Source organism: Bufo bufo, chromosome 2 (genome assembly GCF_905171765.1).
Source record: "Bufo bufo chromosome 2, aBufBuf1.1, whole genome shotgun sequence".
NCBI classification, from domain to species: Eukaryota; Metazoa; Chordata; class Amphibia; order Anura; family Bufonidae; genus Bufo; species Bufo bufo.
The window spans coordinates 586198452-586220364 of NC_053390.1; the positions used below are offsets into that span (position 1 = coordinate 586198452).

At 45.3% G+C, this 21913-nt stretch overlaps 1 protein-coding gene and 1 long non-coding RNA gene across 3 annotated transcripts in view; one reads left to right on the top strand and one right to left on the bottom strand.

The window, feature by feature from the left end:
* Positions 1-1576, top strand: part of LOC120989879 — a 38470-nt gene extending 36894 nt beyond the window's left edge. Inside the window, exon 5 of the long non-coding RNA XR_005776335.1 lies at positions 1565-1576. This is a non-coding gene — a long non-coding RNA (uncharacterized LOC120989879). The remainder of the gene's footprint in view (positions 1-1564) is intronic.
* The window catches only part of TBCK (TBC1 domain containing kinase), a 444055-nt gene that overhangs the window by 28952 nt on the left and 393190 nt on the right, over positions 1-21913 (bottom strand). For both annotated transcript variants that reach the window (XM_040418258.1, XM_040418257.1), the window contains exon 25: positions 4162-4321. In XM_040418258.1, coding sequence (XP_040274192.1) covers positions 4162-4321 — 160 coding nt within the window. The remainder of the gene's footprint in view (positions 1-4161; positions 4322-21913) is intronic.

Genomic DNA, 21913 nt, shown 5'->3' on the forward strand with positions numbered 1-21913 from the left:
CTATTTATTCCCCCGTAACGATCCCAGTGTCTACACCTGAAAACACCTCAGGCTAGGGGGAATAGCTGTACTGGAGAAAGGTGGAATGGCAGGTCTCTCTACCAACTCTACCTACCTTTCAAAAAAAAATTATACAGCCCATAAATAAAGTCTGAATAAACCAGTTCCAGCAAACTATGCTTACTGAAACCATACAGCCTTCTGAATTCCTTTTATCGCACCCATCTGAGCAATCTGGGCGAGTTATAAACCCCCTCCAGTACTTTATAAAAGACATTATTACAGTAATAATATTTTAATAAGTAGCAAAACTGCAGAAACAAATGCACTTCATGACTGGGGCGGGGAACTTTACTACTGAGCTGATGGTGGGAAATAACAAGGATAACTTAGTGATAGAATTTGTACGGCTGTCTATTGCCCATTAAATCTGACACGAAAATATTCCGGAATCACGGCAAAGTAGAGGATTATAAGTGTAATACTCAACTACATGTTATGAACACAAACTGAATACCTGAAGGCTCCATGCAGAATTCCTTCACGCTGACATCACTTGGAGGAAAATCACATTACTTTCTGTCAGCTATTGACTTAAAATAAAACATTTCGGGTGAAGCAGAGCTGTCCTGCCGGATGCTGTTCTTGGTTTGGTGCATTATGATACATAATGTAATTATCCTGTCATAACACAGGAAGGCTGACGGTTATATTGTATTAGGTATACTGAGGCCTGCTAATTCATGTGCCGCACCGTCAATGACTGACACTTCTGTGGACGCTCTCAGAGCTATAAAAACACAACCACTTCATGCATGTTGATGTGGAGAGTGCAGGTGGTTTAGAACACTGTGCATTAAACAATAGGCGGATATATATATATATATATATATTATTTTTTTTTGTTTGTAAAATATAGTGAGTGCCTTGGACTTCACCATTTTAACTACATGTGTTTCACACATTTCCTAGATGCTCCCACCCAGAATATGGTTCGGATTGACCAATCATGGAAATACACTCTGCACTACCTGGGCACTATATATGCGTAAAATGGTTCTACATGCCCGGTGTGTCATGAAAGTGGACGTGGTTAAAAAAAAACATACCATTAGTGTTGAGCGAAGTGGTCTTCGGATTATAGATCCGAAGTGACTTCGATCAAAACTTTGTGTGAATGCTCTATGAAGAGTCGTCTCCGCACAGCATTCAAATGTATGGGCTATGGTGAGGCGAAGTGAGTTAATAACTTTGAGATTTGATTTTTAAACTGTAAAACCATTTTAAAACATGGATTCGAAGTTGGCTTTGCTACTGAGATACCAGTTGGTACCGAAGCCAACTTCGGATCCATGTTTCAAAATGGTTTTAAAGTTTGAAAATCGATGGCCGAAGTTATTTACCAAAGTCTTGCGAGACTTCGGTGATAACTCACTTCACCTCGCCAGAGCCCATGTACGGGTCTTCGTACAGCATTAAAATAAAGTTCTTGGATCCAAAGCTTGATTCGCTCAACACTGCATACCATGCATCAATGTAGAAGAATATAAAACTGGCCCTCCAGGAGATTACCCCGATCAGTCTATCAATCTATCTATCCTTATTTATAAGGGGTTTTCTGAGTGTTTTATATTGATGCCCTATCATCAGCATAGGTCACCAGCATGTGATTGGTGGGGGTCGGACACCCGGCAATCTTGCCGATCAGCTGTCAACCAATAAGTACCTCAGCCATCACATTAAACATTTACAGGGTCTAGTCTAAATGGCATAGAAAACCTAGGAATAATTAATAACCCATAATCAATATTTTAATACAGATAATAAAATCTTTTAAAGTGTATTGAAACAGAAAACATAATTATAAAAATTATACTTACAGTAAGGCTACATGCACACGAACGTTGTTTTGCGGATAGGATTTCATTTCAATGGGGCAGCACACTGTCCGTTCCGTAGCCCCGCAAAAAAAATGTAAAATGTCCTATTCTTGCTCGTTTTAGGCATTGTTACAATGGATCCGTAAAAAAAAATGGATGGCATACGGATGGCATTGCGGACCGCAAAACACATACAGTCGTGTGCATGTAGCCTAAGAATGAAAAAAAGAAGGAGAAAGACCAGGATGTCAATGTCCGTCTATACCACTGCAGGTGGAAATACCAGACTCCACTAATCCAATGATCCACTAACACCCCTATAGCATATAAAATGAATTGATAGGGTCTGTGCTTGATATTAAAAATTGCTGTGATGTGGGTAGGTAGACCTAGCTCATACCTGATGTCCAATAGATTAGGATACATTCAAATGTTGCTGTCAGTGAGCAGCATTTTGCAGAACTTCTGTACAAATATATCAGAAAACAGCGGTATATGTGACAACAGCGGTATATGTGACAATGTGTGAATATACCTGTACCCACGTATCAAAGCTACAATGTGCCCCTGCAGTCTGAGACATAAAATGTAACTTACTGGCTAATTGAGTTCAGCCCCTTTTCGTGTCCTACACTGATGACAGAGATTAAAGGGGTTCTCCTGGCATTATGAAAAATACCAGCATTCAGCAGACCTGTGGAAGCAAGATGGTTTTATTACTACATATCTGTCCCTCTCTCCACCCGCTCTTCCGCCTGGCTCCTGACTGAATGTGTACGCTTCTTTTTCTGTTCGCACAGAGAGCTTGCAGCCTGTGTGAGGGCAGCGGAGACTGCAGCATCAGCGGAGGAAGGGATGGGTAAGTATTAACAAAACCATCTTTCTATCACAGGTCTGCTGAATGCTGATATTTTTCATAATGGCTGGTAAATCCCTTTTACAGAGTTGTCCCCATGACTGGACAGATTTCCTCATAAGCACTCTGCCCGATCATTATTGGGGAGTCAAGGAATTGGCGCGGGTGCAGTGCGTCTCTTGGGTGGGGTGGGTTGCAGGGAAACATGACAATATGCACAGTAATATAGTACCAATGATAATAATATGAACACAAGGGCTTGTGCGTGCTAGTTAAATGAGAAGAAGACATATACACTCACCTAAAGAATTATTAGGAACACCTGTTCTATTTCTCATTAATGCAATTATCTAGTCAACCAATCACATGGCAGTTGCTTCAATGCATTTAGGGGTGTGGTCCTGGTCAAGACAATCTCCTGAACTCCAAACTGAATGTCAGAATGGGAAAGAAAGGTGATTTAAGCAATTTTGAGCGTGGCATGGTTGTTGGTGCCAGACGGGCTGGTTTGAGTATTTCACAATCTGCTCAGTTACTGGGATTTTCACGCACAACCATTTCTAGGGTTTACAAAGAATGGTGTGAAAAGGGAAAAACATCCAGTATGCGGCAGTCCTGTGGGCAAAAATGCCTTGTGGATGCTAGAGGTCAGAGGAGAATGGGCCGACTGATTCAAGCTGATAGAAGAGCAACGTTGACTGAAATAACCACTCGTTGCAACCGAGGTATGCAGCAAAGCATTTGTGAAGCCACAACACGAGCAACCTTGAGGCGGATGGGCTACAACAGCAGAAGACCCCACCGGGTACCACTCATCTCCACTACAAATAGGAAAAGAGGCTACAATTTGCACGAGCTCACCAAAATTGGACTGTTGAAGACTGGAAAAATGTTGCCTGGTCTGATGAGTCTCGATTTCTGTTCAGACATTCAAATGGTAGAGTCCGAATTTGGCGTAAACAGAATGAGAACATGTATCCATCCTCTGATGGCTACTTCCAGCAGGATAATGCACCATGTCACAAAGCTCGAATCATTTCAAATTGGTTTCTTGAACATGACAATGAGTTCACTGTACTAAAATGGCCCCCACAGTCACCAGATCTCAACCCAATAGAGCATCTTTGGGATGTGGTGGAACGGGAGCTTCGTGCCTTGGATGTGCATCCCTCAAATCTCCATCAACTGCTAGATGCTATCCTATCAATATGGGCCAACATTTCTAAAGAATGCTATCAGCACCTTGTTGAATCAATGCCACGTAGAATTAAGGCAGTTCTGAAGGCAAAAGGGGGTCCAACACCGTATTAGTATGGTGTTCCTAATAATTCTTTAGGTGAGTGTATATACTTGGCAATACCAATTAGCGGAATGAAACAGTAATTACTATAGAAACAGTTGAAGACATACGTTACTCAGACTTACCTCTGCTGCATTTGTTGACACATGGCCAACAGACACAATCACTTTGCCTTTGAAACTCTGAAGGGTGGCACTGGCAGGACCTGGCACCAGTTCTCTATCTGCAGTGAATGCTGAGCCATAGGGCATATTAATACTACCTGGTATATGTCCTCGATTAAAGCTGTGACAAGAATGTTAAGGCTTTTGGAGAAAGATAATTCCTGGGAATACAGGTCTTAAACGCAATTACAGTATGAGTTACAACAATAATTAAATCAGTGACAGGTCTTCAAGATGTTTATACCTAAAGAGAACACTTAGATGGAGGTGCTTAAGGTGGCCATACACATTAAATAAAATGGCTGATGGTTAAACAGCGCTTGATGGATAAAAAATCTTTCATTCTCAAACAATCTTTCTTTGAACAAAAGGTCTTTTGTCTGACAATCGGACGAAAATATTAAACAAGGCCAAGTTCTTTTCTAAAAATAATGGTCTATTATCAAACGGATAAACTATTGTTTGTTGCTAAATTTTATCCCACGAACATTCGTTTTAGGTGAAATCGGCCATTTTACATAATGTGTATGGCCACCTTTAGAGCTGAGGTACTCATAGTATTAGGACTTGAAACTCCAGGGCCCAATGCAAAATCTAAAGAGAGCCTCCAACGATTCACACGTCTTTAATCAGACGGATTTCCTCATATGGAACAGAAGGACTATTTGGGCCACCTTGGGCTCCATGGTGTGAATTTGAGGGTGCAGTTTAGTTACATCTTGGATAAGCAACAACTTTTAATTACATATGGCTCCTTTTGTATGCGGGAAGGATCACATGCAAATTCCCCGACATTATTCTGCTGCAGTTTTTATAGGAATACAGTGATAGCAATACTGGTTGTGTGCTTACAGATGCGACAATCCTCAGCCTGATTCTTAACAAGTTAAGTAAGCAGTGGCTAAAAGCGTTTAGTTGACATTTTCAATGACTTTCAATGGCTTTTGTGACATGACATCATGCTGTGACATGATATCACACTCAAGTTTAGAACTGCTCCATCTGCACTGGTTCCAGAGGTGAGGCTTCACTGTAAACTATATTTGTGCTCGGATTGGCTCATGCTGAGAGGGTCCCCTACCTACGCCTATACTCCACCCCCCCAACCTAGAAGCAGCAGAGTTATGCCGGAACTGCTTATCGAAGGGTAGCCTAAAGGGGGCTACCCCAATAATGAGACCTGAAAGAAGGGAGGGCTCCTGGGTGGGTTGAAATCGTTCGAACCGACAAGTGGGGGGAGGAGGGCCAGGTTTAAATAGTGAACGCCCCGCCTCCCCTCACACAAATACGGCACTCTTAATTGCCTACCACTTGTGCTCGGATCGGCTCATGCTGAGAGGGTCCCCTACCTACGCCTATACTCCACCCCCCCAACCTAGAAGCAGCAGAGTTATGCCGGAACTGCTTATCGAAGGGTAGCCTAAAGGGGCCAAAAGAACCATGCATAGGAGTTAGAAAACTTGATAACAGAAACTACAGACCAAAACTCGAAAGCCAATGATATTTCGTATAAGGATCCGGGATATTACGTATGGAACACACGGAACTGCGACGACCCAACCGTTTGATGACATGTACTGGCACCTTATGCATGGACGCCGCCGCTGCCGCGCCCATGCGGAAGGAATGTCCTGTGATCCAGCGAGGACCGACCCCTGGACCTGTCAACTAACCTGAAAGTACGTAAGAAAGGCCGCGGTGGTTAGCCGGGCATTGACTAGTTCGAGTACGGGAGAACATGCCGCTTGGACTAAATACTACGCAGCCAAGCCTCCAAGGCCTGCACCGGACACCATCTGCTGTCCGTGGGAAAGTATCTGACCGCCACTGGTTGCCCCGGCCGTGACGTCTTGGACGAGGCCAAGGTGAGGACATAGATGGACCCGCGCCGGATGAGCTGACCTTTCCGCAGGCACCCAGCCAGCGTATTGGTGCCCATGAGCTCGCCTGACCTGATGAATCCATGGAAAGCCAGGTACAAGGCTGTTTCTACCAGAGCGCTAACCTGCGGCCCGAACGGTTTGCCCCTGCAGTTTGCCTGTCACGGCCTGAACAAGCTACCGGTAAATGGCTGACGCCCATGTCGTTTCACAACAGACATCTTGCGCAAACCCTTCAACGCCGCTTTGATCGGGTGGGCGGAGAAGAGTGACGGTAGGTCCGGATGTAGCCTGCACCAATGGTGCTGAATACCTGCCATGTATAGTTAACAATGCTATAGGACAGGTTTAATTGAGAGTGGCAAAAACCCTGACAAAGCCCAATAGGTGAGTGATAGGTCCCCGGCCAGCGGCCGGGTAGGTGTTCTCATATCTCTGAAACAGGTGCCAAGCTGTCTTGTAAGCCCTCAGAGTATTACTGGCCAAGGAATTGGCCATCAGTCTCTTAGCTATGGTGAGATGGGAGACTAGTCCCAGCGCAGCTGGGCCTGGTGAGGAAATTTTTTTATTTTTTTATTTTTTTTTATTTTTTTTTTTAATCTCCATGCGTGAGAGACTCTAATGGCGGAGTCATATGTGTAAAACTAAAATGGAGAAGCTCTGCGTGAGGGACTCTAATGGCGGAGTCATATGTGTAAAACTAAAACGGAGAAGCCATGCGTGAGAGACTCAGATGGCGGAGTCATATGTGTAACCTAAAACGGAGAAACCATGCGTGAGAGACTCTAATGGCGGAGTCGTATGGGTAACCTAAAACGGAGAAGCCATGCGTGAGAGACTCTAATGGCGGAGTCCTATGTGTAAAACTAAAACGGAGAAGCTCTGCGTGAGGGACTCTAATGGCGGAGTCATATGTGTAAAACTAAAACGGAGAAGCCATGCGTGAGAGACTCAGATGGCGGAGTCATATGTGTAACCTAAAACGGAGAAACCATGCGTTTGAGACTCTAATGGCGGAGTCATATGTGTAACCTAAAACGGAGAAGCCATGCGTGAGAGACTCTAATAGCGGAGTCCTATGTGTAAACCTAAAACGGAGAAGCCATGCGTGAGAGACTCTAATGGCGGAGTCATATGTGTAAAACTAAAACGGAGAAGCTCTGCGTGAGGGACTCTAATGGCGGAGTCATATGTGTAAAACTAAAACGGAGAAGCCATGCGTGAGAGACTCAGATGGCGGAGTCATATGTGTAACCTAAAACGGAGAAGCCATGCGTGAGAGACTCTAATGGCGGAGTCTTATGTGTAAACCTAAAACAGAGAAGCCATGCGTGAGAGACTCTAATGGCGGAGTCATATGTGTAACCTAAAACGGGGAAGCCATGTGTGAGAGACTCTAATGGCGGAGACATATGTGTGAACCTAAACGGAGAAGCCATGCGTGAGAGACTCTAATGGCGGAGTCATATGTGTAACCTAAAATGGAGCAGCCATGCGTGAGACTCTAATGGCGGAGACATATGTGTGAACCTAAACGGAGAAGTCATGCATGAGAGACTCAGATGGCGGAGTCAAATGTGTAACCTAAAACGGAGAAGCCATGCGTGAGAGACTCTAATGGCGGAGTCATATGTGTAAACCTAAAACGGAGCAGCCATGCGTGAGAGACTCTAATGGCGGAGTCCTATGTGTAAACCTAAAACGGAAAAGCCATGCGTGAGAGACTCTAATGGCGGAGTCATACGTGTAACCTAAAACGGAGCAGCCATGCGTGAGACTCTAATGGCGGAGACATATGTGTGAACCTAAACGGAGAAGTCATGCATGAGAGACTCAGATGGCGGAGTCAAATGTGTAACCTAAAACGGAGAAGCCATGCGTGAGAGACTCTAATGGCGGAGTCATATGTGTAAACCTAAAACGGAGCAGCCATGCGTGAGAGACTAATGGCGGAGTCATATGTGTAAACCTAAAACGGAGCAGCCATGCGTGAGAGACTAATGGTGGAGTCATATGTGTAAACCTAAAACGGAGAAGCCATGCGTGAGAGACTAATGGCGGAGTCATATGTGTAAAACTCACACGGAGAAGCCATGCATGAGAGACTCTAATGGCAGATCTGTATGTGTAAAACTAACACGGAGAAGCCATGCGTGAGAGACTCAAAAATGTATATATTATTATTATTTTTTTTTTATATATATATATATATATATATATACACACATATACTTTTTTTTTTTTTTTTTTTCACTATCAACCACTTAAGCAGCTCCCGTATGGGCACAGCTCTGAGTACGAGCATGAAGAGCATGGTATAACGCAGATCACCTGCACGGACTAACTAACATCTTGTGCCTAAATAACCCCCTTGGAACCTAATGTACGGCCGGCAGCAGGAAGCCAGCCACCGCCTATGATCTGCTCCCCCTGACCGAGCCTAGTACTCCTTCCCCTGATCCCTGCCTACCTAACGGCACGGCGGCCCGTGCCAGACTTTATTGAAGATGAGGAGCCTTACCCCCCAGCCGCGTGGGGAGCTCACGCTGCTCCCTGGCAGAATGCACCAGTGCGGGAGGGCCGACCCACCGCCGGCTGGACACTCGTACCGCGTGGGGAGCAGCGCCACTCCCTGGCAATGTGCACCGGATCAGAGGGAGCCCTTCCTTTACCGTGGGCCCCGGCCCCCGCTGGTTTGAACCGTGTGCCGCGTGAGGAGCCGCACAGCTCCCTGGCATTGTGCGCCGGTGCGGGAGTGCCCCCCCTCACCTAGGGGCTGGTTATTGTGACTGGAACCCGCTGGGAGACTGAAGCCTAACTGGACCTACCTGTGACCGTGAAGGCTGACCTCCCAGGCCGTGGCTGACCCACGTGCGTAGTCGTGACGCAACTACCCGTAGATGCCCACCCAGTGCCTGTAGTTAACGGGAGTGCGACCGAGTCTGTGGATGTGACCGACTAGCCCCTATAGTCGTGAGGGGACCCTACATCGAGAGTAGCAGTAACGGACCATCGCCTGTAGACGTGGTAGTATTACCTCATGAGTCTGTTGACATGAGACTAATGCCTGCAGTCGTGGCCGGTCTTAATAATGAGTCTGCAGTCGTAACGGATTTGTGCCTGCAGTCGTGGCAGGGCTTTAGAGCGGGTCTGTAGTCGTGACAGACTGATGCCTGCAGTCGTGGCAGGACTTTATAACGAGTCTGTAGTCGTGACAGACTGATGCCTGCAGTCGTGGCAGGGCTTTATAACGGGTCTGTAGTCGTGACAGACTGATGCCTGCAGTCGTGGCAGGACTTTATAACGAGTCTGTAGTCGTGACAGACTGATGCCTGCAGTCGTGGCAGGGCTTTATAACGGGTCTGTAGTCGTGACAGACTGTTGCCTGCAGTCGTGGCAGGGCTTTAGAGCGGGTCTGTAGTCGTGACAGACTGATGCCTGCAGTCGTGGCAGGGCTTTATAAGGAGTCTGTAGTCGTGACAGACCTGGCAAAGCAACATTCCTATCTATACCATTATTATAATTTTTTCTTTTTTTTCTTTTCCCCCCCACCAAAGGCCACGACTGTAGGCGCCACCCTGTAAGAGATGCGCCAGAGGCCTGGACATAATAGACCACCATCCCCTGTCCCCAAAGCCTATGCAGGAGAAAAGAGGGGGTTGGCCCCCGCATGCACCACCCCTGACTCACCTGGTGGCCATGACAGCCACGAACCCCACAGTATCGTAAGTTAGCCCCCCACCTGTGGACCTGAATAACCAAGGACAGACGTGTGAGTGAGCGCACGCCAGCTGGGCGACACTTCACTCATGCCACCGCTCCCTAGCTAACCACCGGATTATTGTGACTGCGCCCGAACCAACCCCCTGACTGACCGTATGGGCTTATGGGCGGCCCGGCTGCGTGCGCAAAGTGACGTGGCCAGCCCCCCTCCTTGAAGCCCTCTTTATATTTGATCCTTGAACATATTCCAAATTTTTTAAAATATTTTTTTTTTTTTTTTTACTCCTGCCTTAGTACCTAGCCACTGTGCCTGAGCAGAGGAGCCCTGCACCAAGACTGCAGTACCAGTATGGGCCTGTAGGTGTCGACCATCCCCCGCCCTCTCTCAAGCCAGGACCTGCTGGAGCGCAGCAAGCCAGTGATTCCCTTCTAGGTTAGAATTAACCATTGAAATCATAACTTGTTATACAGTGCACATGTCTGAGTATCTGCTTATCTCGTCTTGCCTGAGTTTGGCGCAGTAAAGAAGACGAGTTTATTCTGCAGCGGATTCCTAGACATGAATAAGCATGTCCACCTTCACAGCCTCGCTAATTGTAATTACCAGGAGAACGTGCATCAGGATCGGCTGCGAGGGATTTGCGCTCCGCCATGTGGAACATTGCATCCCGTGCCCACCGCTATTGACTATTTGTACAGGGAAAGCCGCGGCGTATTAATCGCCTATAGGTTTCGGCTTCCGTCCCCTGATCCTGCAGCTGAACCTCCGCTTACTGATTGCAGCTAATGAATAGATCCCTGTGTGAGCGGACGGCGTTTTCCTCTACGGCGGAACGTTCTGATACGGGAGTGAGTGATATATAACGCTGCGTCGTGGAGCTGACGGCCGGCGTGACCGATGCTCAGGGTATGCGAGCGGACGTCGTGACCCGTCGCTGCTGAGCCACAGGTGAGGGGTGCCTGCCTGGGGGACGCTGCATGTGGGAGCGGGGGTGCTTAGCGCAGGGCCTGGAGCGGATCGGGGTGCCTGTCTCGGGGTGCCGGAAGCGATCGGGAGTGCGGGCAGTCTCCAGCGCAGCTGGGGACCGGCGGCACGCTCGGCAGCCCCACATGTTATACATAGCGAGACGGGTGTGCAAGCCACCCTGCCTACCTAATCACCGTAGCGACGAGCTCGACGCAGCCGATCCCCCGATCCTCCAGTGACGCATGCCCTTCTCTGGCACCAACCCACAAGCCGATTCGAAATCGTTCGAACCGACAAGTGGGGGGAGGAGGGCCAGGTTTAAATAGTGAACGCCCCGCCTCCCCTCACACAAATACGGCACTCTTAATTGCCTACCACATATTATATGAGTGCACTAACCCTTATAAATTACAGGACTCCTCCAAGAAAGGGCGACTCATAATTCAGTATAACAAGTTCTTGTGTAGTACGAGAGCCAGGAAATAAAAGCCGATTCTAACATATTAAATTGCTGCCTCTCTAACACACAATCATTGTTCCATTCTCCTGTATCTATCTTTTTGCTAGTACTAGAGGTGTGGATTGACCTTAGAGGGAACCGCCGATGGGTGAAAGCCAATACATCTGCTGTTACCTTGAAAAGCAAAAGTGTTATCTCACTTGCCTCCCTATCAAAATTTCCGGATGAGGGTGAATTTATCTGCAGAAGCTAACTTGTTATAATTGCATAGTACAATTAAAGAATAGTCCCATTGACTTTCAGTAACATGATGCTTTCTATTTCCTTTTTAGATCTCACTTCCTTAAACTTCCCCCTCCCTCTCACAGACCTCCCCTTGGCTTTCGTACTTCAGTACTTGGCCATGAAAAATCTTGTACACTGCGTGCAGAATTATTAGGCAAATGAGTATTTTGACCACATCATCCTCTTTATGCATGTTGTCTTACTCCAAGCTGTATAGGCTCGAAAGCCTACTACCAATTAAGCATATTAGGTGATGTGCATCTCTGTAATGAGAAGGGGTGTGGTGTAATGACATCAACACCCTATATTAGGTGTGCATAATTATTAGGCAACTTCCTTTCCTTTGGCAAAATGGGTCAAAAGAAGGACTTGACAGGCTCAGAAAAGTCAAAATAGTGAGATATCTTGCAGAGGGATGCAGCACTCTTAAAATTGCAAAGCTTCTGAAGCGTGATCATCGAACAATCAAGCGTTTCATTCAAAATAGTCAACAGGGTCGCAAGAAGCGTGTGGAAAAACCAAGGCGCAAAATAACTGCCCATGAACTGAGAAAAGTCAAGCGTGCAGCTGCCAAGATGCCACTTGCCACCAGTTTGGCCATATTTCAGAGCTGCAACATCACTGGAGTGCCCAAAAGCACAAGGTGTGCAATACTCAGAGACATGGCCAAGGTAAGAAAGGCTGAAAGACGACCACCACTGAACAAGACACACAAGCTGAAACGTCAAGACTGGGCCAAGAAATATCTCAAGACTGATTTTTCTAAGGTTTTATGGACTGATGAAATGAGAGTGAGTCTTGATGGGCCAGATGGATGGGCCCGTGGCTGGATTGGTAAAGGGCAGAGAGCTCCAGTCCGACTCAGACGCCAGCAAGGTGGAGGTGGAGTACTGGTTTGGGCTGGTATCATCAAAGATGAGCTTGTGGGGCCTTTTCGGGTTGAGGATGGAGTCAAGCTCAACTCCCAGTCCTACTGCCAGTTTCTGGAAGACACCTTCTTCAAGCAGTGGTACAGGAAGAATATTAACCTACAAAAAGGCAGCTCTGTCAACTTAGACAGCTATAATGACCACTTGTACCACATCCAGAGTAAACTAAAAGCCAAACAAGTGGAATGTTTATATCAAAAGGTATCATTTATTATAAAATATAAATAATGGAGAGCAACAGGATGTAATACAGTACACGGAGAAGCACAGGGTAAGTAGATTCAAAGGAACCACCGTAGGACTGCGCAAGATAAGGCACAGTTCTTGCGCAATGTAAAGCACAAAATAGGTACGACCAATAAAGCAAAAGCTAAGACTCTGGGAAACCAGATGAATATCACATGTATGGTCTCCCCAATAAGGGTATGGTACACAAGTACCACAGACCAAATATAGTAACCCCAGAGTCGTAGCTAACATACGCGGTATGATGTAGATATCACAATCAGCCAAAAACAGTAATATGATAAATACAAAATCACTAGGCTGAAATTAAACCATAACTAACGTGCGCCTAAGTACAAGGGACCCAGCGTGGATACATACAGGGGTACCCCGCACGTAGCATGGGACCGCGCTAAGTACAGGACGTACCTGAAGACATGGTGGCAAGATGAATGACCGGCCCTGATATAAACATTCCACTTGTTTGGCTTTTAGTGGTACAGGAAGAAGTCTGCATCCTTCAAGAAAAGCATGATTTTCATGCAGGACAATGCTCCATCACACGCGTCCAAGTACTCCACAGCGTGGCTGGCAAGAAAGGGTATAAAAGAAGAAAATCTAATGACATGGCCTCCTTGTTCACCTGATCTGAACCCCATTGAGAACCTGTGGTCCATCATCAAATGTGAGATTTACAAGGAGGGAAAACAGTACACCTCTCTGAACAGTGTCTGGGAGGCTGTGGTTGCTGCTGCACGCAATGTTGATGGTGAACAGATCAAAACACTGACAGAATCCATGGATGGCAGGCTTTTGAGTGTCCTTGCAAAGAAAGGTGGCTATATTGGTCACTGATTTGTTTTTGTTTTGTTTTTGAATGTCAGAAATGTATATTTGTGAATGTTGAGATGTTATATTGGTTTCACTGGTAAAAATAAATAATTGAAATGGGTATATATTTGTTTTTTGTTAAGTTGCCTAATAATTATGCACAGTAATAGTCACCTGCACACACAGATATCCCCCTAAAATAGCTAAAACTAAAAACAAACTAAAAACTACTTCCAAAAATATTCAGCTTTGATATTAATGAGTTTTTTGGGTTCATTGAGAACATGGTTGTTGTTCAATAATAAAATGAATCCTCAAAAATACAACTTGCCTAATAATTCTGCACTCCCTGTATAGGCACAGAAGACATCCTTGGATTGCCACAATCTTGACATGTGCAGTCAGGGCCGTTTGAAGGAATTTGGGGGCCCCAAGCAAAATAGACATGGAGGCCCCCCACGCCCTCCCCACCTTACGCACGCAAAGCCTACAGGAACCACAGTATAGCCATACAGTTTAAGTTCTCCCACACTTTATATAAATAAAAAAGGAGGCTTACAGTGCAAATACTGCTGTTGCATTTAATGTGCATGAAATTTGAACATTTTCAACAAATGTCCTACTTACTCTCCCCCTCCCTGTTTTTTTTTTTTTTTTTTTTACTCCCTACCCTACCTTAGATAAGTTCCTAAGTTAATTCAGTCCTCCGGCTCCTTCCCTGGACCCTGTAGCGTGGCCGAGCTCCTCGCTCTCTACCTCCAGTCCTGGCTGTCACTCAGTGCGGCCGGGAACCGCGTGGTACAGGTCAGGAGATTCAGTTTCCTGTTCCCGGCCGCGGCCGGACTAAAAGGAAGTGAGCACTCAGTGTACACTTCCTGTCAGTCCGGCCGGGAACAGGAAACTGAATCCCCTGTTCCTGTACCGCGCGGTACCCGGCCGGACTGAGTGACAGCATGGAGGTAGAGGAGGAGAGCTCGGCCACGCTACAGAGCAGCAGTCAGCAGAGGAGGAACTCGGGAGGAAACCAGGAGTGCTGCAGCCGCCTGAGGCTCTCTATAGAGTGCTCAGGCGGCTGCAGCCTTAAAGGAAGCAAAACATGCACCGGCTCTGCTTGGCCCCGGGCCAGCTCGGGGCCCCAAGCAATTATTTTTTGCCTGTCCGTTAGCGACGGACGTGTGTGCAGTGAGTGGAAGTGTATGCACCTTGGCTTCAAGTGCTCACTGAACTTTCCAGGACGGACGTGATGCATGTCAGGATCAGGGCAGCACAAAGAGAATTACCAGATGATGACGTAAGAAATCCAAGGGGATATCTGTGAGAAGGAGGGGGAGGTTTAAAAGAGGGAGATATAAGGGATAGCAGGGGATGTCTCCATGACAGCACAACACCTCAATGACTCCAGGAACTACCAGTAGATGACATCATCTATGATTTTTAACAAAAACACTCTACTTTTAATTCTGAACAAACCCATTTTCTGAATGATGGGAGCATGAAAAGCAGGAATATGTAAATAGTGCTATAGGTCAGATCTGATGACAGGTTCCCTATAAGATGGGCTTTCCGTTACACTGTGGAGGTTTTCTTCAGAGCCAAATTTACTTTATTTTTTTTTTACTTTTTTAATTTCATGACTACTTGAGCAGCAAAGTCTACCACAATACTCCAAGAATCAAAAAAAGAAGCCTTATGCTTTCCCAAAAAAAACATTCTTCTGGCAAACGCCAGTGGAATAACCTCCTGTGCACAAGCCAAACCTTGTGCAACCAAGAAATGTGAACACAGTCTGATCAAAAAGACTTCTGCTTATATGTGATGCTCATCACAATGAGTCCGATTAATTTCAATTAAGTGCTGCCGAATGAAATTTTTGCTTTTGGTGATGGACATGTAGCAACCATTAACCGTTTTTTTTCTTGTCTTGCACTTAAAATGTCCAGCAGGTCGTAACTCTGCAAGGCATAAAGATAAAAAGGCATCAAGATAAAGACATAAAGTAAAAACCCCATGTCTCGCTGAAAAAAGATGCATACATTATATTACTAACCAAACACAAAAAAATTATTGCTTACAATCCTGCACATACAAAAAAAAAAAATGAAAATGTGCTCGGTCATGAAAGGGGGAAAATGACTCAATCTAAGAACTGTTTAGCATTATAATGGTGAAAAACTTAATATAACCTAACCAGTACTTTAGGATATAATATACCTGAACACATAAAATTGTCACACATTATCGAAAGATTAACCTTGACACATGGTTTTCCGTTAAAGGGCTTCTGTCACCCCACAAAACTCATTTTTTTTTTTTTGGATAGTTACATTCCTTATAGCGCGATATAGGAGAATATAATCTTATCACTTACTTTCATGCGGCCGTTTCTTTAGAAAACGAAGTTTTATAATATGTAAATCCGGTCTCTACCAGCAAGTAGGGCGTCTACTTGCTGGTAGCCGCAGCAGAAAACCGCCCCCTCGCCGTGTTGATTGACAGGGCCAGCCGTGATCTCCTCCTCCGGCCGGCCCTGTCAGTATTTCAAAAATCGTGCGCCTCTGTTCATTCGGCGCAGGCGCTCTGAGATGAGGAGGCTCGTCTCCTCAGAACTCCCTCAGTGCGCCTGCGCCGATGACGTCTTCTCTTTCGGTGATGTCATCGGCGCAGGCGCACTGAGGGAGTTCTGAGGAGACGAGCCTCCTCATCTCAGAGCGCCTGCGCTGAATGAACAGAGGCGCGCGATTTTTGAAATACTGACAGGGCCGGCCGGAGGAGGAGATCACGGCTGGCCCTGTCAATCAACACGGCGAGGGGGCGGTTTTCTGCTGCGGCTACCAGCAAGTAGACGCCCTACTTGCTGGTAGAGACCTTGATTTACATATTATAAAACTTCGTTTTCTAAAGAAACGGCCGCATGAAAGTGATAAGATTATATTCTCCTATATCGCACTATAAGGAATGTAACTATCCAAAAAAAAAAAATTAGTTTTGTGGGGTGACAGAAGCCCTTTAAGACCTTCATATCCCAGCAGTTCTAATAATTCACTGTATACCATTAATAAACACTGGTATAACTGATGTACTTTTCATTTTAATTTGCTATTATTATGCATCATTTTATGTGTGCTGAAGTCAGCAAAAGTTACAATGTTGCCTGGAGGAACGCTTGGTTCTAGCATTTGCCAAGTGCTCCTCTTGCCTACAGCTGAGCATACTGCTAGTGACTTACACATATGTAACCCTTGGGCCAGATTACTTTCTGTGTGTTATAGTCTCTTTAGGAAACTGATAAATGGGTTCTGCCTTTGACAAGTCTGGGCTGGCAAGAGCAATTTGCAAGATGTACTGTGAGTGCGCGTCTTCAATTTTACACAAAATTACATAGGTGTCCTATAAAACGTCTCTAATGCAGCTGGCAAGCTGGGGCCTGAATTTCCGAGAGATGGAGATAAATCTTGCAACTGCAATACACATCTAGTAGCTCTTATCCCTAGGTGATAGAAATACAGATTGTGTGTACTTTTAATTTTGTTAATATGATACTTGACCTGATAGCTTGAAAGCCCAGGAGACATCACCACCCCAGTGATGGCAAAAACATGCTCCCCATCATTAAATAGGATATATACAATACATTGTATTGTGTGTGTTCTGAAGGAAATATGATGTAAGTGGTGGCTTTTTTTTAGTATAAGCTTGTTCATCTTTATTGTTCTTCACATTAGCCCTCCTATACACCTAACAAAACACACACGACCAAGTTCCAGTAGTCAAGGCCAAATTTGTAAGCGGTAACATAACATTTATTAATATATAATGTTAAAAGCCCGAAAAATATTTAAAAAACAAGGCAAGGACACACCAAAAAATTATCTTAAATCAATGCGACCTTCAGAACAGTGCAAAATCCAATAGGCAAAGAACAGGAGGGAGGATAGAGTGGAGAGAAAGGGGTACTGGGACGCTGCCCCTATGTATCCCTAGAGACTCTCACTAGTAGTACTCCCTCTCTAGACTTCCCCTTACTGTCCCTTAATTAGGCAACAGTGACTGCCCAGTTTCATCAAGAAAAAAGGAAACAGAAAGGGAAAAATATAGTAATCCAAAAAGTGACTCAATGGTCCCAGGTGCAATAGAGGTAGAGGACGTGGTTGGCGACCTAACAGATACCGAGGCAGAGGTAGAACTGACAGGGGTGACAGAGTTTTTTTTTTTTAGGAATGGGCACAGAATATCCCCTGAGGAGCAGAAAGAATCAGTAGCTCCATTGAGGCACACTGAGGACTTACAGCTCTGACAGCGACTGAGATGGAAGTTTTACGTAAGGGGCTGTCCTTCGTCCCAGTGTGTAAATACAACCCATTTAACTGGGTGAAGTACATCAACCACTTTATCAGAAAACTGAAATGAAGGAAATTCTTCCTCACTCATGATCGTGACCAATGCCGGAGATTGGGCATAGATAAGGAAGAATTGGTTGATGTGCGCCTTCTGGCAGATTTGTGGGAGGAAGGGCAAAGGCCGATTGGTACTGGTCCTTTCACCTACTTAAAACCTCCCTTCACCTGTCAGTGAATACTCACCCCTGGACGCCTTCCTTATGACTGTAACTGATAAACTAAGGACATTACATGTATATGAGCAGGGATCGAATAACCTCACTCCGGGTGAATATGAGGCTTTAGAATTGTTACAGAATAACAAAGAGACCATTATCAAATCCTCAGACAAAGGAGGAAATGTAGTAGTCCTAGGAAGGGAAACATACAGGGGTATCTTAAATGATAAATCATGTTATGCAAAACTTCGTTTGAACCCGACTGATGCCCTCAAAATCAAATTGGCAGAGATACTGGGTGAGGCTAAAAGGCAAGGCTTAGTTAATTTGACCAAATATACCTACCTGTTACCCGACAACCCCATTACATCTGTTTTTTATGCTCTGCCTAAAACACATAAAGGGGTGAACCCCCTTAAAGGCAGACCTATAGTGTCTGGGGTCAGAAGCCTCATGGAGAAGATCAGCAAATACATTGATGTGATCGTGCGGCCTTTCGTGTTGAGTTTACCTTCGTACGTAAGGGACTCAATGGATGTACTCAGACGTCTTAATGGTATGTGATAGTGGCACACTCCTTGCCAGCCTAGATGTGGAAGCCCTCTACAGCTCCATCCCACATGAAAGAGGATGTGAGAGCATTTCTGGCAGAAAGGGGGGCACATCTGAGATCACACAATGAGTTTGTCATCAAGTTGCTGACCTTCATCCTGAAGAACAACATATTCCTGTTTGATAGGCAGGTCTTTCGCCAGCACTCCGTGTGCACCGACATTCGCAAATCTCTACCTGGGCTGGTGGGAGAGAGAGGTTGTCTTTGGGGAGAGCATGAGTCGATGGACCTCGTCCATTACGCTGTGGCTGAGGTTTATCGACGACGTGTTTATACTGTGGGAAAACACCACTTCTGCCTTTGAGGATTTTGTGTCCGACCTCAACCAGAACGAATTAGGCCTGTACTTTACTAGTCAGATCCATGACACCAAACTGAAATTCCTTAACCTCTCTATCAAGATTGGCCAAGACAGAACAATTACAACTAATATGTATAGGAAGCCTATGGCCACCAATATACTCCTCAAATGGGAGAGTAGTCATCCACTCCTATTGAAGCGTGGCATCCCTAAAAGAGAAAATATCTGCGGGCGAGGCGAAATTGTTCAGAATGGGCCGACTTTAAGATGACTGCAAATGACTTGAGGACCAGATTTAGTCGGAGGGGCTATCCAGCAGAACCACTTAGAAAGGCATATCACCATGCGGCCACATATAACAGAGAGTGTCTGTTAAATCCGATAACTATCAGTGCTGATGATTCCAAAGCAAGAATCATTGTCACTTTTGATGTAGCGCATAGGGAGATACTGAAGGTTCTAAAAAATAGCTGGGGCTTCCTGCAGTCAGACCCGGAGGTAGGACACCTAGTGGGAGATTATCCACTCATTACATTCCGTATAGGTGGCAATCTTATGGTACGTGGCTACCCAACAGACCACCGGGTAATTTTAACTGCAGTGGATGTGTGGCATGTAGAGTCATAGAGATAGGGAAGATAGTGGTAAGCACAACTACGAAAAGGAGATATGTGATTTGGTCCTTTATCAATTGTAGAACAGTTGGAGTGGTATACGTGGCAACATGTGTATGTAATCTGCAGTATGTGGGCAAAACAAAACGTGAGTTCAAACACCGTATCGGTGAACACCTGCAGGATATTTCTAATGAAGCCGATACACCAATTGCTCAGAATATTGTGAAACATCACCCGGATGAGACCGACTGTATCAAATTCCAGGGAATTGAGCATGTTAGAACATCTGCACGAGGAGGCGATGTGGATAATCTCCTCCTCCGTAAAGAGGCTCAAAGGACTTTCACCCTTCAGACCGGCAAGCCACATGGACTGAATGAATTTATCTCATATACCAGCTTCATTCAGTGATATTTATCATGGGCCATATCTCCTAGTGAACAGTATCTTCGGCTGTTTATGATGACTATCCCCATGATTGTGACACTCTGGTCCCAATATCTAATGTTGTGACTCTAGTGTATTTGTGGCCTTCCTGAGGTCATTCGAGTTCTATTAATTGCTGCAGTCAGTAATGTTGTATGCAACTTATAAGGGCTCTGTAAATCTATCTCACATGTGGTGACATTTACAGTCCTCTTATGGGCATCTTCTATACTTTCGCCGCATGAGTGTGTGTACGTTGATATGTACCCTCTGGGACAGTAGGACATACACACTGAGGCATTGGCGATATATTTATTTGATGCCTATGCCAATATACCATTCTAATTCCACTCTTTGACTGTTACCCAGCTGGGTACCCATCCGGTGGATCTAATGGGCGATGGTATGTCTTGGATATGATGGTACAGGTATACTTACCTCCTATGCCTCCTTCAGCGATGTTAATAGACGAGGCAGGGATGCGCCCACTACTGGCAATGTCCCTGATTCATTGGCTCCTGCACCGCTAATGCCGGCCTAGGGTGAGTGGCTTTTTCTTATTTAGAAGCAGCACTACGGCCGTCCCAATGCCGCAGGCTACGTGTCTGCACGCTATGTACCAGAGTGTCCAGCACTCTGTTTCTTTGTGTGTCGACTAGCTTCAAAACTGCTCCTGATGATGTGATTGCACAACTAATAGCATTCTAAGAAACGCGTCGAGCAAGGGGGCTTACCCTGTAGAGATAGGGGGAAGCCTTAATGATAGAAGTGAGGCACATTTATAGCCAATAACACTAGTCTGTAGACAAAGAGCAGCAGACTTAGATAGATACATTGTATCTGGGTGACCTGTTGTATGCTGGGGGATTTTAGGTGGGGGAGCGCTTACTGCTACATTTCTACCCCCTGACCTTCTGTTACCTATCTGCTCCCTAGTATATATACAGCCCTAGGTTTTGGTCTGAGTGGTTGATAATAAACTCACACCTAAGTGATTACCCTTCATAGGACGATTTATATATTTTTATTTACACATCGAGCTGAATATATCCACACTTTTTAGCTATCTGAATAAAAGTCATATTTTAGCGACAGCACTTTAATAGTTAAACGTAAATGTCCTGTTGGTCGCCTATCTCCTACAATACCACTTAGTGAATACACCAGAATCTATATAATATAAAGATATTAGCCCTACCCCTGAATAATAATACAATTAGGTGGTCATTTATTATATAGAAATACGTCTATGTTAGGTGTATTTCTGACACAGATTGTGGTGCAAAGGTCCTTAGCACCTCAATCTGCATATTTTTCCAGCTCATGCCAGGTCTAAAAAAGGAGGGCGTGGGTAGAGAAAGGGATACAGTTATGGCCATCCTGTTATTGGATACCACCGCCATACACTGACCGGATAACACCTCTGTACAGTGACAGAATAACACCGCTATACCGTGACCGGATAAAAGGGTATAAGAGGACACAGTAAAGGGAATGACTAGGGGCAATGCACAGGGTGTGGTAAGAGGGCACAATGCAGGGTATAAGGGGGCAGAATCACATGACCCTGTGATATTAAAAGGTCCTTATGGTGAATGCGGTTCATACGCCACCATAAAGAGGCAGAGGAGAGAGACAGGGGTGTGATTATGTGGCTAGAGATAAAAAATATAACTGTCGGCCAGTACAGGCCCCAAAAATTAGGCAATAGGCATTCACCTGACAGCAAAGAACTTTGGATTCTGTGGCTGGAGGTACATTAGGCGGTCACAGGACAAATATGTAACTGTCGGCCAGTACAGGCCCCAAAAATTAGACAATAGGCAATTACCTGACAGCAAAGAACTTTGGATTCTGTGGCTAGAGGTGCATTATGCGGTCACAGGATAAATATGTAACCG